Genomic DNA, 16,366 nt, shown 5'->3' with positions numbered 1-16,366 from the left:
ATGGACGGGTAGATGGCAAATGCAATTTAATATCAATAAATGCAAAGTACTTAGCGTAGGTAGAGGAAACCCACACAGTAGGTACACATTAAACAACCAAACTCTGGTAGGTACAGGGTACGAGAAAGATTTAGGAGTTATAGTTAGCTCTGAACTCCGTCTAGGGAAACAATGCATAGAAGCTAGAAACAGGGCAAATAGGGTACTAGGATTAATTTTTAGGAGTGTTAAAAGTAGAAGGCCGGAAGTAATATTAAAGTTATACTTGGCGCTGGTCAGACCTTATCTAGACTACGCTGTGCAATTCTGGTCCCCACATTACAGGAAAGATATAGGTCTATTAGAATCAGTACAGAGGAGAATGACTAAAAGGATACAGGGGATGAGGAGCATTCCTTATGAGGCGAGATTGAAGTTGTTAAATTTACATTCTTTAGAAAGACGTAGGTTGAGAGGGGACCTGATAGAAGTCTTTAAGTGGTATAAGAGTTATAACAAGGGGGATGTAGGCAAAATTCTTAGGATCAGCAACCAGGGTAGAACAAGAAATAACGGGTTCAAGCTTGAAAAAAATTTAGGTTTAGGAAGGAGAGAGGAAAAAATTGGTTCTCAATTAGAGTGGTAGATGAGTGGAACGGACTCAGTAATCATGTTGTTAATGCTAGGACACTAGAGAGCTTTAAGAGAAGATTAGACAGGTTTATGGATGGGGATAATAGATGGAAATAGGTAGGTATATTTCATACAGGAACTGACACGTGTAAGCCTGGACACTTCTTGAAGCTTCCCTTATTTCTTATGTTCTTATGTTCTTATGAATATGTCGGAGCAGGGGAGAAAAAGACGGAAAAATGCACAACGTCGAGGATGATGTGAGTGAAGCCAGTGTAATGTGTGTGGAGGAATACGCTATGTACACCTGTACACCGTGTGTATGTCTAGTGAACCACCTGTTATTGTTCACCAAAAGTTAAACAAAACGTTGTTTCCCATGGAGGTGGATACAGGTGCTGTGGTGTGAATCATAAGTAAGAAAGCGTATGAAGAAATCTGGAAAGGAAAATTAAAACCTGTGATAAAACATTCGTGTTGCGCGCCTACAGTGGTAATTTGTTGAAAGTGTTAGATGAAGTGGAAGTGAAGGTGAATTATGAAAACCAGGTAAAGATGCTGCCTTTGGTAGTGGTTGATGGGGACAAACCTAACTTGATGGGAAGAAACTGGTTACGACACAATGAGCTGAACTGGGGTGCAGTTTATAGTGTTTGTACTGACTGTAGTAGTGTCATTTGCAGATTCAGCAACGTGTTCAAAGAAGAGTTGGGTCTCATCAAGAGCACCAAGGTCATCATCTACGTGGATAAAGACGTCCAACCCAAGTTCTTCAAGACTCGCCCGTTACCTTACGCGTTGAAAGAGAAAGTGGAGCTGGAGTTGGAACGACAGGCTAAGGACGGGGTGACTGAGCCTGTACAATTCTCTGAGTGGGTGGCACCTACTGGCCCTATAGTGAAGGTAGATAAATTCATACGGATTTGTGGTGACTACAAGGTGACCTTGAACAGTGTGTGCAAGGCAAACAGTTACCTGATTCCTAGAATAGAGGATTTGTTAGCTAATGTGGCAGGAGGTAAGATTTTCTCGAAACTGGACTTTTCACACGCTTATTCACAGGTACCACTAGACAAAGAATCTAAGAAATTCGTGTCTGTAAATACTCATAAAGGTTTATACAGATATAGTACATTACCATACAGAGTTTCCTCAGCTCCTGGAATTTTTCAACGAGTCACGGAAAATTTGTTGCAAGGTATCCCTCACATTGTGGTATATTTAGACAACGTACTGGTGACAGGAAATACTGAGAAGGAGCACATGAGTAACTTAACCTGAAGCACATGGATGAAACTGAAGAAATGTGTTTTCCAGGCACGTGAGGCTGCTTACTTAGGTCTCAAAATAAATGCAGACGGACTGCATCCATCAGAGAAGGAGAGGAAGACTATTAGGAAGACTATTAGGTGGCTCATTTCAATCGAGAATAAGTAAGTTTTTATAGGGTACCGAGTGAAGAGTTTCACCTGCTGAGCTTTTAGTAGGAAGGAAATTAAGATTTTGTTTAGACCTGTTGACTCCAGACATAAGTAAGAGAGTTTGCAAGAAACAAGAACTGCAGAAATATTACCATGACCAGAAAGCTGGACCGAGGAAGCTTCAAGTAGGAGATGCAGTATATATTGTTAATTTTGGCTCAAGGTAAAAGTGGTTGCCAGGTATAATTGTACAAAAATCTGGTCCAGTTTCTTGTGCTGTGCGACGTCATCTCGACTACATTCGGAGAAGAGTAAGCCTAGAGGAAGGGGATCATCACACCAATGACTTCACTCCCCCCTTCCTGGATGTCACAGGTACATCAGCAGGAATCATGGAACATCTGAGAGGCACATCTGAGAGGATGTGCATTTAGGAGGTGGACAGAATAGTACAAACCCTGTGTACCACAAGAAGTGGGAGGTATACAGTTAAGATGATCAGAAGAGCAGCTAGTATGCATGAAACTACAGAAGCTAGTAAGAGACGGAACATTGCAGTAGAGAGAGAGAGAGAGAGAGAGAGAGAGAGAGAGAGAGAGAGAGAGAGAGAGAGAGAGAGAGGAGCTGATGAGATGAAATGCTTTTGATTCCACCTTATTCAGATGAGCAATATGAGAGGAATAATCCCATACATGTGAAGCATACACCATACATGGATGGATAAGGCCCGTGTATAGAGTTAGCAGCTGGAGGGTGAGGAAAACTGGTGGAGAGAACTCCAAATGCTTAGTTTCACAGAAGCTGTTTTAGCTAGAGATGAGATGTGAAATTTCCTGTTTAGATTATTTGTAAAGGACACACCGATGATGCTCAGTATAAAAGAGGGGGACAGTTGAGGCTCAGTGAAGAGGAGGGGATACTTATCTGGAAGATTGTGTTTATTTGTTAGATGGAGGACATGGGTTGTTGAGGCACTAAACAACACTTAATTTTGCTCTCTCCCAATCACAGTTTTTTGAAAGATCAGAAGTCAGGCATTCTGTGGCTTCTCCATGTGAATTGTTACATTCCTGAATGTTTGGACTTTACAAAAAGACGTAGAAAGAGTGATATCATCAGCATAGGAGCCAACACGGCAATGAATTTTGGTTAGAAGATTATTGATGAATAACAGAAAGAGTGGGTGATAGGACAAGTCCCTGAGGAACATGACTTGGGAGGAGAATGGTGACTGTCTATCACTGGAGCAATAAAACAGTTAGAAAAGAAACTTGAGGTTAAGTTACAGAGAAGGATAAAAAAACATAGGAGGGTGCAAAGAAGAGTTGCATGCTGCTGTTTACAGGACATAGCACAGACATAGGTAATTACAGTACACTTTACATGCACAGACTTTTAGAATACCTGAAATGCATTCCTTACCATCAGTGCTGACAGGCAGGGGAGTGATATCCAGGAGCATATCAGGCTGCTGCCTCATACCAGAGTGGTCTGTAGTTGGGGAAGTGGCCCCTCGAGATTCCTCTCCAGATGCCATGAATTCTAGAAAGATAGACACAGCAGAAGCATTTCCTGCAGCTGATGGTGGCCGTATTCCAGAAAGTTGTGCATACTCCTGTGCAATACTGGGGGATTTATAAGGTTTAATGTGAATTAATTTCTGACTTTTACACAGTTATGTAAGATAAGGTCCAAGCCAGTCCTCCTCAAGCCGGGAACCTTTCCTTCCTTGCTTTTTATTATGCTTTACAAGAACTTTCATTCCAATCTTAAAGTCAAATGATTTATATCCTTAGGTTTTTCTCATTTCATAATACTTCTTTTGCTTATCTTGTGTTTTAGTAATATGACTTCCAAGTTTTTCTTTTACAGCTGACATGTGACTGATTCTTGACTCTACTGACTCATCTGAGTTATTCAAATTTGGGAATTCTAAAATATCAACTTTCTTCATGACCATTTTGGTGCAGTTCGATAAACAGTCTTGGCTGTCTACCAAACATCAAGAAAAAGGGAAAATACTTTGTTGAAGCTTGCACTGATGTTCTTATACTAAATATAGCAACCTCTACGTGTCTGTCCCAGTCATCCTAGTTCTCATTTACTAATTTAGTTAAAAAACCCTTCAGCGTGTGGTCGGTCCTCTCATCTTGTTCATTAGTTTGGGGGTGGTAAGCAAGTGTTACAAGGTGCTTCACTTGGAAAATGTATAAGAGTTTGTCATTTAATGTATTACAGAATTCCTTTCCCTGGTTAGTTCAGATTTTCTCTAGAGGACCAAAACGGTAGAAAATACTTTGCAATACGTCGCAAACCAGATCAGCAGATTTTGAAGGCAATGGAAATGCCTCTATAAATTTGGACCATAAGTCTGTTAAGGCAAGGATGTACTTGTTGCCTGACAGGCCCCCTAAAAGAAAGGCCTATCAAATCTATAACATCCATCTGCCAAGGGACATTAGTCTTAAGTTTCAAGACTGGAGCTACAGTTTTTTTTTTTTTTATCTTTTCAGATCTCTGACATCGATCACACTCACCTATCCACTTCACTGCATCTTTTTTTAATGTCTATCCAATAAAATCTCTGTAATTTTGGCAAGTCTTACTGATGCCGATGTGAGCTCCTCTACTGGAGTCATGTGGATCCTGGAATGGCTTCCTTTTCTGCTCCTCGGTGAATATGACCTCTTTCAGGTGAACTGGTTCTCCTTCCTTTGTTCTGCAGATGTACTGGAATTTTGAGTAATTCTATATCATACAATCAGGAAGCATACTCCATAAAAGGTCCCTGTACAGAACAGATGGGGGGTGAGAAAAACTAGCAGAGATGACTCGGAATGCTTAGAAGCTGTTGTAGTTAGAGACGAAATTTGAAGTTTCCAGTTTAGAATATTAGTAAAGGATAGACCGAGGATGTTCACTCTAGAAGAAGGGACGAACTGATTGTCATCGAAGAAGAGGGGATGGCTATCTGGAAGGTTGTGTCAAACTGATAGATGGAGAAATTGAGCTTTTGAAACACTGAACATTAAAAGTTTAAAACATATATGAGTAAAAATTAGTTTTTTTTTTCATTAGATTAATTACTGACTATTTATGAAAAAAAAAAAAAACAGATGGCAAACATCATAAAAATAAACTTTCATTTTCGGGGATTAACACCGTACGATCTACGGTTTACTTCTGTTAATTTAAAAGCAGAATTAGCAGATTATCTAATAGAGCTACTATTAAATTAATACATTAATGGTTATGAAGCCAAGGTATTCATTAACTTGCTTATGATTGGTACGCTTACATAAATACATATATATAAACATGGTACTGATATTATTATATGTTATGTTCTTGCTCACACACAATGTTGCCAACGAGCGCTTATTCATTAAGAGTTTCATTTTCAGTTCTTGCCTCAGAAGTTTAGATTTTTGGGCAAGTGTCTCCAATATCATTGAGAGAGAGAGAGAGAGAGAGAGAGAGAGAGAGAGAGAGAGAGAGAGAGAGAGAGAGAGAGAGAGAGAGAGAGAGAGAGAGAGAGAGAATTTCTTTCATCTCCCTTACACATTTTCACTGTTGTTCCTGCAGTACCTCTCCAAGCTCTCTCTCTCTCCACACACACACACACACACACACACACACACACAAGATGGACGAGTTGATTGTGACGGTGAGTTCTACTTGTGCGGACATTGTGGCGGTTACTGAGGCGTGGCAAATTGTTCCTGAGGTGTGCACGATGCAGGACTACCAGCTCTACCATCACCTCAGGTCAGGACGCAGGGGGGGGGGGGAGTGGCCGTTTTCTGCCGCTCTGCCCTCAGCCCCTCACACCTCCTTGTCGATATTCCTGCCGGTGTGGAGGTCCTGCGGGTGAGAGTCACGCCCCCCCTGCCATCCCAGCAACACGGCCTCCATCATCGTGAGCGTCGTGTACCACCCCCCTCACTAGCCACCACAGCACCGTTACTCACCGCTCACATCATCGACACTGCTGATGCCCTGAGGGTGAGGTATCCTGCCGCCAAACTGGTCATCTGTGGGGACTTTAACAGATTAGATATCAACGATATTCTACACCAGCTACACCTCACCCAGGTCGTGGACTTCCCCACCCACCAGCATTAATGTTAAGTATTTCCCCATCCCCTATGTACATTTTCAGTTTTATAACTGCCTAAATGATAAACCGTTTATTATTATTATTATTATTATTATTATTACACACACACACACACACACACACACACACACACACACACACACACACATGAATGAAGAAGATAGAAGTAAACTGTAAAAACTGAGAGTAGAGGTCCAGTCAAAACACGGGGAGAGAACACAGGAACAAGCGAGAAGATTCACATGGAAAGTTGTGGACATGAAAGTGAGGAAATGGTGGCAGAAAGATGCCACGCAAAATCATTAAGCAGAAGTTTAAAGATTATGTATAGTAATGTAGATGGTTTGGTGCTGAGCCTGTTGGAACTTAAAGACTACTTAAAGAACAAAAAAAAAAAAAAAAACATGTGGTATGTTAGACAGAAACCAAACTAAATGAGGAAATAAAGTTGGGATTTGTAAAGGAAGGATATAGCACATAGACAGAGAGACAGAAAAGAAAAGGGAGGAGGAGGAGGAGTGATGATACTGGTAAAAGAGGATATCGTTGTTGTGAAATGTAGTGATGAAATGGCAGAAACATTGAGCGTTGTGATTCAGATCAAAGGAAGTGAAAAAAGGAAAATCATTGTGACATACATACCAACAAAAAACTAATGCATGGCAGATCAATAAATTTAAAAGTATGGAACTAGAAACAAAAAAATAGTATAGAGGAAATGATAAGGAAAAGTAACAAAGTGCTCTTTGTAGGCGACTTCAACACTAAAGGAATTAATTGGGAGCATCCAGCTTTGGATCGAAAATGAGGATAGAGAAAGTAGGAGGGAACAGAAAAGGGGCTACAGTCAGTTGCCTCAGACACCTGAGTTTCAGTGAGGAAAAGAAGATGAGGTTTAGAAGAGGAGAGGTGGTGTTCTACAGATTGAAAATTAGATCTTAGACCGCGAATGTTGCAGAAGTTAATGAAGAAAAAGTTGAGGGGGGTGTCAAGACACTTAGGGTCGTCGACAGAAAGGCAGTCCGACCTGGGGACATTTATGGTCCCCTCCCCAGATGGGGACTCCGAGGCTGGTGTAGGAGTCGCCATGATGATTTTAAAATTTTTGAGTGAAGGGTGTGTGTGTTATTAGATGCTTGTAGTTTTGTGTGGAGGAAGAGAGTTGTCTTTAGAGGGCAGGCTGTGACTGCCCCCTTGTGTTGTGAGACACAAAGGGAAACGTTCAGTGAGGTCACAGCTGGGTTTAATGATAAGTTCACAGCACCCCCTGAACAGTGCTGTAGACCTCACTGGGAGTAATTATCGTTTCGGCAGGTGTCTACTGCCTCCTCCTGATTGATATATATATATATATATATATATATATATATATATATATATATATATATATATATATATATATATATATATATATATATATATATATATATATCGCTCGTTTGCGACAACAACGTCATAACTAAAAAAAAATGGATTTTCGAGTTATCCATATAGACATATTCATCTTGAAACGCAGATTTTTTGGCAAAAGTGTCATAATTGTAGTTAAAAAATTGACCGCTAGAGGCGCTAAATGTCATAACGACATAACATAATATGTACCAACTTCTTTGCGTGAAGACCGTTACATGTCAGTTGTGCTGTGACCATCGTTGGGGTAACTATACTCACGCTGTCATCTAGAGTGTCATATTTTGATTTAGAACTATGTTAGTACAAAATGTAAGTACTGAACTTATGAATTATATTTCATGCAATAATGTGTTATTTTGATGTAATACGTTTTGTCTGCGAACATAGAGCTCTATGTTTTACGTCATTATTCAAAATGTGTCATTATTGGTAAAAACAAACAGATCTATGTTTTACGTCCTAATTCAAAATGTGTCATTATTGGAAAAAAACCTTGTGAATAATAGGTGTTGTATTTGAGTTATGACAGTATTGTTACAAACATTACCTCGTATTACAGCAGCACATTTTTGTTTAACTTAAATTATGTCATTGTTATTTGAAAATCTTGCGAAAAACTTGAAAAAGTTAGTGTATTATTTACATTGGTGACATTGTTGCAACAAAACATTGTATTCATAAATATCATATTTTTTTCAGATTAAATAGGTACCATGTCATGTAGAGGAAAACTTATGCTAGAATTAGCATTAAAGGCTAAGGAAAACATAAGAACATAAGAACATAAGAAATAAGGGAAGCTGCAAGAAGCGACCAGGCTTACACGTGACAGTCCCTGTATGAAACACACCTACCTATTTCCATCTGCTATCCCCATCCATAAACTTGTCTAATCTTCTCTTAAAGCTCTCTAGTGTCCTAGCACTAACATGATTACTGAGTCCGTTCCACTCATCTACCACTCTATTTGAGAACCAATTTTTTCCTATCTCCTTCCTAAACCAAAATTTTTCAAGCTTGAACCCGTTATTTCTTGTTCTACCCTGGTTGCTGATCCTAAGAATTTTGCTTACATCTCCCTTGTTATAACCCTTATACCACTTAAAGACTTCTATAAGGTCCCCTCTTAACCTACGTCTCTCTAAAGAATGTAAATTTAACAGCTTCAACCTCGTCTCGTAAGGGATACTCCTCATCCCCTGTATCCTTTTAGTCATTCTCCTCTGTACTGATTCTAATAGACCTATATCTTTCCTGTAATGTGGGGACCAGAACTGCACCGCGTAGTCTAGATGAGGTCTGACCAGCGCCAAGTATAACTTTAATATCACTCCCGGCCTTCTACTTTTAACACTCCTAAAAATGAATCCTAGTACCCTATTGGAAAACAGTGAAGAAAACCCTGAGGAAAATAGTACAGGTATATACTATCATAACCTTGATTATATTTCTATATAATTTGCTTTAAGGTGGGAGGTAAGCCTATTTTTTTTTATTAATGAGCCAATTTTGATGAAAACTATTTTAACAATCAAAACTTTCGGAGGAGTAAGGCTTTGAAGTTTAAAGATCCAACTTTTTAAAAATGCAAAATAAAGTAAAATTTTCAGATTTTTTGGTTCTCATTGTTAAAAATTTGGACCCCCATCTGAGTAATTTATAGTTCCCCCCCAAACTAAAAAAAAATGACACATGCTGTCTTACATACCATAGAGCGTTTTTAACACACACAAAAAAAATCACATTTTAGACCCATTTCTTTGTACTTTGTAGGATGTGAACTTGCTGTTGACCCTCAAATCAATGATGACCATCTGCTGCCATCAGCAAGCATTACGGGTGCAAGCTCTGCTTCAAATAACAGGAAGTCTTCTTCTAGTAGTGACTCGTCCTCTAGTAGTGACTCGTCTTCTAGCAGTGAATCATCTTCTAGCAGTGACTCAGAAACTGAAGATATTGACACAGATGATTCCGTGAAAGATAAGGACTATATCCCAAGCAAAGAGGAAGAAGAGAGTTTTAACCTTGAAGAGAAGGACGCAGTTGATAAAATTCCTGTACTAGTTAGTCCGCAAAAGGGACGTAAACGTAAACAGCACCTGAGTCAATGGAAGAAACATAAAGCGAAAAAATTAAGAAACTCTGGAAAGGCTTATATAAGCAAAAATAAGAAAATAAGACCAGAAAGGAAAATGAAACTGCCATGTGGAAATAAATGTCGAATTAAATGTTCAGAACAGATAAATGAAGAAAGGCAAAAACTCTTTGACTCTTATTGGGCATTAGGAGACATTGCTCAACAGTGGCAGTTCATTTCAAACTGCATTAAAACTGTTAGACCTAAATACAGGTATATTCGTGAGGGAGGCAACCGTCAACCTAGGAACAATAACAGTTCCTTTCACTTCATGGTTGGTCAGAATGAAATTCGTGTTTGCAAACTTTTTTTCAAGAACACACTTGATATCAATGACCGGCCAATAAGAACAGCTTTAGCAAAGCAAAGCAGAGTTGCTAATGTTCTTATGGAACCTGATAAGAGAGGCCAACATGGTAATCAAGTAACTGTTGATCCTGAAATTAGGAAAGGCGTCAAGGCACATATTGAGTCTATCCCTCAGATAGAGTCACTATACGAGAGCTACATCAAGTAGGACATTCATATGCGGCTCTAAAACAATTGCAGAAATTCACCGCGATTATGTTGAGAAGTCCAAACAACAAAAGGTACCTTATGCCAATTACACTCTGTTTTATCGCATTTTTACCACAGAGTATAATATTTCTTTTTTTGTTCCTAAAAAGGACCAATGCGATGTTTGTTCATCTTATCATAATGCGGAGGATGAAGAGAAAGAGCGCCTTCAAGGAAGCTATGAAAATCACCACAAAGAAAAAGACATGTCAAGAAATGAAAAACATAAAGATAAAACTGAGAGTGATGCAGTTGTTGCTGTTTATGACCTTCAGGCTGTAATGCAGATACCAAAAGGGGACATTTCAGTTTTTTATTACAAGTCAAAGCTGAATGTTTTAAATTTTACTATTTACAATGCTAAAACAAACTCATGTAATTGCTATGTCTGGAATGAAACTAATGGCCAACGTGGGGTTAATGAAATTGGGACCTGTGTTCTCGATTACATTAAAACCTTGTGTGAGGCAGGAGAAACTGACATAATTTTTTACTCAGATAACTGTTCTGGCCAACAGAAAAATAAGTTCATGATGGCACTTTACCTTTATGCAGTAAACAACTTACCAAATATAACTTCAATAACACACAAGTTTCTAATAAAAGGGCATACCCAAAATGAGGGTGACTCTGCCCATTCCCTAATTGAAAGAGAAGTAAAGAGAATTTTAAAAAGTGGACCCATTTATGTGCCGGAAACTTACGTAACGGCAATTCGAACTGCTAGAAAGAAAGGACAGCCTTTCGTAGTAAAAGAGCTTTGTTACAAAGATTTCTTGAACATCAAGTCTCTAGCTACTGAAATGGGACCTATCAATTGCAAGACTCTTCAACTCTCTGATGTTAAAGTAATGAAATTTGAAAAGCAGTCACCACTGTCAGTTTTTTGTAAACATTCCTATGGTTCAGACTATAAGGAGCTTAAAATTTTGAAAAACTCAAATAAAGCCACCTCCATTAATGACTTATTGCCATGTTACTCCAGCAAACTTACATTGCCTGCTAACAAGAAAAAAGACTTGATGGACCTTTGTAATAAAAATCTGATTCCACGATGCCATCATAAATTTTATGAAGACCTGTAAATGAAATCAATCTTAATGAAATGAGTTAAAATACAAATTTAGTATGCCTATTACGATATTAAGTTTTGTTGTATGCTAATTCATTAGGTACATATTATTTGAATGGAATATTAAATAGATGTTTATTTTATAATGTTTTTTTATTTTTTATTATACAGTCCATCTTTCATTTATTTGAAAATTTTTGAGTTGTCTAATTCCTTAGGCATATTTGAAAGAAATTATAATTAGGAAGAATCTATTAGGTTCATAAGGATTTTTTTATTTGAAAAAAATGATAATTAGGAAGAATCTATTATGTTCATGAGGATGTTTATATATATATATATATATATATATATATATATATATATATATATATATATATATATATATATATATATATATATATATATATATATATATATATATATATATATATATATATATATATATATATATATATATATATATATATATATATATATATATATATATATATATATATATTTGAAAAAAAAATTAAAATTAGGAGGAATCTATTATGTTCATAACAATGTTTTTTTTTAATATCTTTTTGTGTTACAGTCAATATCTTTCATTTATTAGGAAGTATCTATCATTTTCATAATAAGAAAATGTATTATCATCAATCTTGTCAAAGTCATAAGCAATGAACAATACATAATTAAGTAACATATTGGTGATTATTTTCCTTTCAATAATGGCACAAAACAAAACAGTACATGAGAGGTCTACTATTTTTTATGAAGAACGTCATATTAAAAAAAAGCATTACAAAAGTTTAAATAAATGTTTGATTAGTGAAGATATAATTATTTCAATTTCTATAAACTTTAAAGGACTATTTGATGTTTCAAAAAATGTTCCAGCTATGGTCTTTTGGGACTATTCACAATATTGAGAGTGTTTTCATTCTTTAAAATGGTTCTCGTGAAAAATTGCTATTTTTGAGTTATGACGACGTTGTCGCAAACGAGCGATATATATATATATATATATATATATATATATATATATATATATATATATATATATATATATATATATATATATATATATATATATAATTATCGTTTCGGCAGGTGTCTACTGCCTCCTCCTTATATATATATATATATATATATATATATATATATATATATATATATATATATATATATATATATATATATATATATATATATATATATATATATATATATATATATATATATATATATATATATATATATATATATATATATATATATATATATATATATATATATATATATATATATATATATATATATATATATATATATATATATATATATATATATATATATATATATATATATATATATATATATATATATATATATATATATATATATATATATATATATATATATATATATATATATATATATATATATATATATATATATATATATATATATATATATATATATATATATATATATATATATATATATATATATATATATATATATATATATATATATATATATATATATATAGGCAGTAGACACCTGCTGAAACGATAATTACTCCCAGTGAGGTCTACAGCACTGTTCAGGGGGTGCTGTGAACTTATCATTAAACCCAGCTGTGACCTCACTGAACGTTTCCCTTTGTGTCTCACAACACAAGGGGCAGTCACAGCCTGCCCTCTAAAGATATATATATATATATATATATATATATATATATATATATATATATATATATATATATATATATATATATATATATATATATATATATATATATATATATATATATATAATTATCGTTTCGGCAGGTGTCTACTGCCTCCTCCTTATATATATATATATATATATATATATATATATATATATATATATATATATATATATATATATATATATATATATATAATTTCCTTACTGTGAAACTTGAGTTCATGTTTCAGTAAGGTCTTATTTTTCTTGCTTTCAATAGATGTATGTGTGTGTGTGTGTGTGCTTTGCACTCCTCATAACTATTTGAAATGGCCTAGTGACATACTGTGAGCATGTAATACTTTGTGTTACTAAGTGCGTACATGAGCAGATGCTACACTCCTTGCCACTGTGTGAGCTTAGTGTAGCAACAGTTGTAATGCCTACTTTGTGTTGTAGCAACATGTGTAGCGCTTGTCTGTACCAACAAGCACAGCTTTCCTTTCTTTGCAACAACATTATGTAACACTCCACATGCCTATGTGTGTATTGGTTTAGTGTAATAATAACTGTAACGTGATTTCCCATGTGCTGCAGCAAATGCTACACCTCTTCATGTCTGTGTTTTCAGTGTGTTACAGCAGCAGCACTTTATGCCTCTTTCTTCCGTGTGTGTGTGTGTGTGTGTGTGTGTGTGTGTGTGTGTGTGTGTGTGTGTGTGTGTGTGTGTGTGTGTGTGTGTGTGTGTGTGTGTGTTACCTTAGTTCAGCAACCTGTATATATCAGCTTGGTGTAGTGTGGGCATTTTGTTTTTATTGGATTTTTGTTGCCCTTAGCCAGTGTCCCTCCTACATAAAAAAAAAAAAAATGTCTGTGGGGCTCCACTCATACTGCTCTTCTAGACAGGGTAGAATCAAAAGCTTGTCTCATCAACTCTTCTCTAATTGACTGTCTTCAGCCTCTCTCCCATCGCCGTAATGTTCCATCTCTAACTGTCTTTTACCGGTATTTTCATGCTAACTGCTATTCTGATCTTGCTAACCGCATGACTTGAATTCCTTGAAGAGCAAGGTTTCAAGACATTCGTCAATTTTTGACTACTGCTTTGACCTTTTTATGGGACTGGCATTTCAGTGGGCATTTCAGTGCCCTTGGCCAGTGTCCTTCCTACATAAAAAAAAAAAAATGCTTCCCCTCCTCGTGCGGACTCGCTGCACAAGACTTTCTTCTTTCTCTCATCCTATTCTGTCCACCTGTCTAATGCAAGAGTTAACCAGTATTCTCAATCAAAATATCCCTTTCTCTGGTAAACTCTGGAACTCCCTGCCTGCTTCTGTATTTCCACCTTCGTATGAATTCCTTCAAGAGGGAGGTTTCAAGACACTTATCCTTCATTTTTTTATTACCGCTTTGGACCCCTTCTGGGACTGGCATCTCAGTGGGCTTTTTTTTTTTTATTGGATTTTTATTGCTCTTGGCCAGTGTCCCTCCTACGCAAAAAAAAAAAAAAAAAAGGCAAGAAGACAAACAAGAAGTTAAGGTTGAGGAGAGTGTTGTTAGGTACTTTTTTTTTGTTTTTTTGTGCGTATAAAGTTCAGCATAATACCAACACCATGGCAGACAGTGGAAGTAATAATAAAAAAAAAAAAAAGTCATCAATCCAGGTAGAACAAATGAGAGGAAGGTAACTCCACAGAGAAGGGTAGACAGTATCAAGTTACACTCAAGAAAGACAGGTATAAAGAGGTGTATCAGTGTCTAAGTGAGCTCATGACAGTAATTTGGAAAATAGTAAGTAGCGATGGTTCTCCTCAATTAGTGTATGATGACTATAAAAAGTGGAAGGAACTTTATGTTGAGTTTCAACAGTTAGAAAGTGACTTACAAGTAATACTGACTGAAGAAGAAAAGGCTCAGTACATGGAGGAATTCACAGATCATGACAAGACTTTGATAGAATTCAAGGAGGAATTTGAGAAATATTTTGCAACTAAGAGTACTGAATTCCAGCATGGAAGTGTGCATGCTGATGATACTGTTTCACAATATAGTCGTGTTTCAAGTAGATCAAAAGTTAGTTCCCTTTCAGTGCGTGAAAAGACAGAACACATACGTCTAGACTCTAGACTCTCTAGAGGAATAGCAGAAGGGAGCAGAACTTTTTGCCCGCAGTGCAGCACTCTCCGCCCTACACGAATTAGAAATTTAAACTAAGATGCTAACCACCCAAGCAGAACTAGATACATTAAGAATGGAGAAGAGAAAGAAGGAACTAGCCTTAAAAACAGAAATGGAAGTTAGCGTAGCAAAGCTTGAAGCAGTAGAGACGATTCTAGAACATCCAATCGGGGAAGAACAGACTGTACCCGGAAACACAACACCACTGTCTGAACTTCAAGTTAAGGGTCCTGCATGGTTGAGACAAAGTGACTTGAGAGCTGCATCAACACCATTCATGCAATATGGTGCAGCCAACAACCCAATATAGTCAGTACTAAATCCTGCAGCAACAACCTATGTGCCAATACCCATGATTGTGCCTCTTCCTCCTCCTCTTCCTCAACAACACCTACCATCTATGCAACCTAGCACTGGAAACAATGATCTAACATCTGTTATATCTTCATTGCCTGACATTATGACAAACAGGGAGGACAAATTACCTTTGAAGGAGCCAGACATATTCAAAGGGAATGTGTTTGAGTACCCACAGTGGATCAGCTCCATAGTAACTCAAGTTGAGTGCAAGTACCCCAAGGCTACTGATAAATTATATTATCTTGGGAAGTACACATCTGGGGAAGCCAAAATGTGTATGAAGAGTCTGTTATCTTTGAACACTGTAGAAGCTTATGTTAAGGCAAAGAAGTTGCTAGCCGACAGATATGGAAACAAACTCATACTTGCTAATTCATACCGGGAAAGAATTGAAAAGTCGCCAACTATGAAAACTGGTGACGGCAAGGCATTACGTGACTTTTCTGATTTCCTATTACAATGTGAGACAGCAATGTCAACATTTAGTCAGTTGAAAGTGTTGTATGATGTTGATGAACATCAGAAAATAATAAACAAACTGCCAAAGTACATTCAAGGAAAATGGATGACATGTTAATAAATGGGTTTATAATGAGGATATCGAACAGATCAGGGATGAGTATCCTCCCTTCTCAAAACTATGTCAGTTCATAAGTAAACAAGCTCATAATGCTTGCAGTCCTCTCAGTGCACGACCTGGTGACTCAAAGGTAAGAGATATGATATCAGTGCGAAATAAAGCTCGCAGTTTTGCCTCACAAGTTAGCAAGTTAGCCACAGAACCAGTCAAT

The 16,366-nt window shown here is 36.6% G+C and overlaps 1 protein-coding gene across 1 annotated transcript; it reads left to right on the top strand.

Annotated features, from left to right (window-relative positions):
* The first annotated feature begins 8,928 nt into the window (after window positions 1-8,928).
* On the top strand, window positions 8,929-11,508 carry LOC135092628 (vitellogenin-1-like). Its single transcript, XM_063991233.1, has 2 exons — window positions 8,929-8,986; window positions 9,340-11,508. The coding sequence occupies exons 1-2, from the start codon at window positions 8,929-8,931 to the stop codon at window positions 10,218-10,220; spliced, it is 939 nt and encodes a 312-aa protein (XP_063847303.1). The 3' UTR covers window positions 10,221-11,508.
* The last annotated feature ends 4,858 nt before the right edge of the window (window positions 11,509-16,366 follow it).

Source organism: Scylla paramamosain, chromosome 40, assembly GCF_035594125.1.
Source record: "Scylla paramamosain isolate STU-SP2022 chromosome 40, ASM3559412v1, whole genome shotgun sequence".
Classification (NCBI taxonomy): Eukaryota; Metazoa; Arthropoda; class Malacostraca; order Decapoda; family Portunidae; genus Scylla; species Scylla paramamosain.
This window is presented reverse-complemented; position numbering and strand designations above follow the sequence as displayed.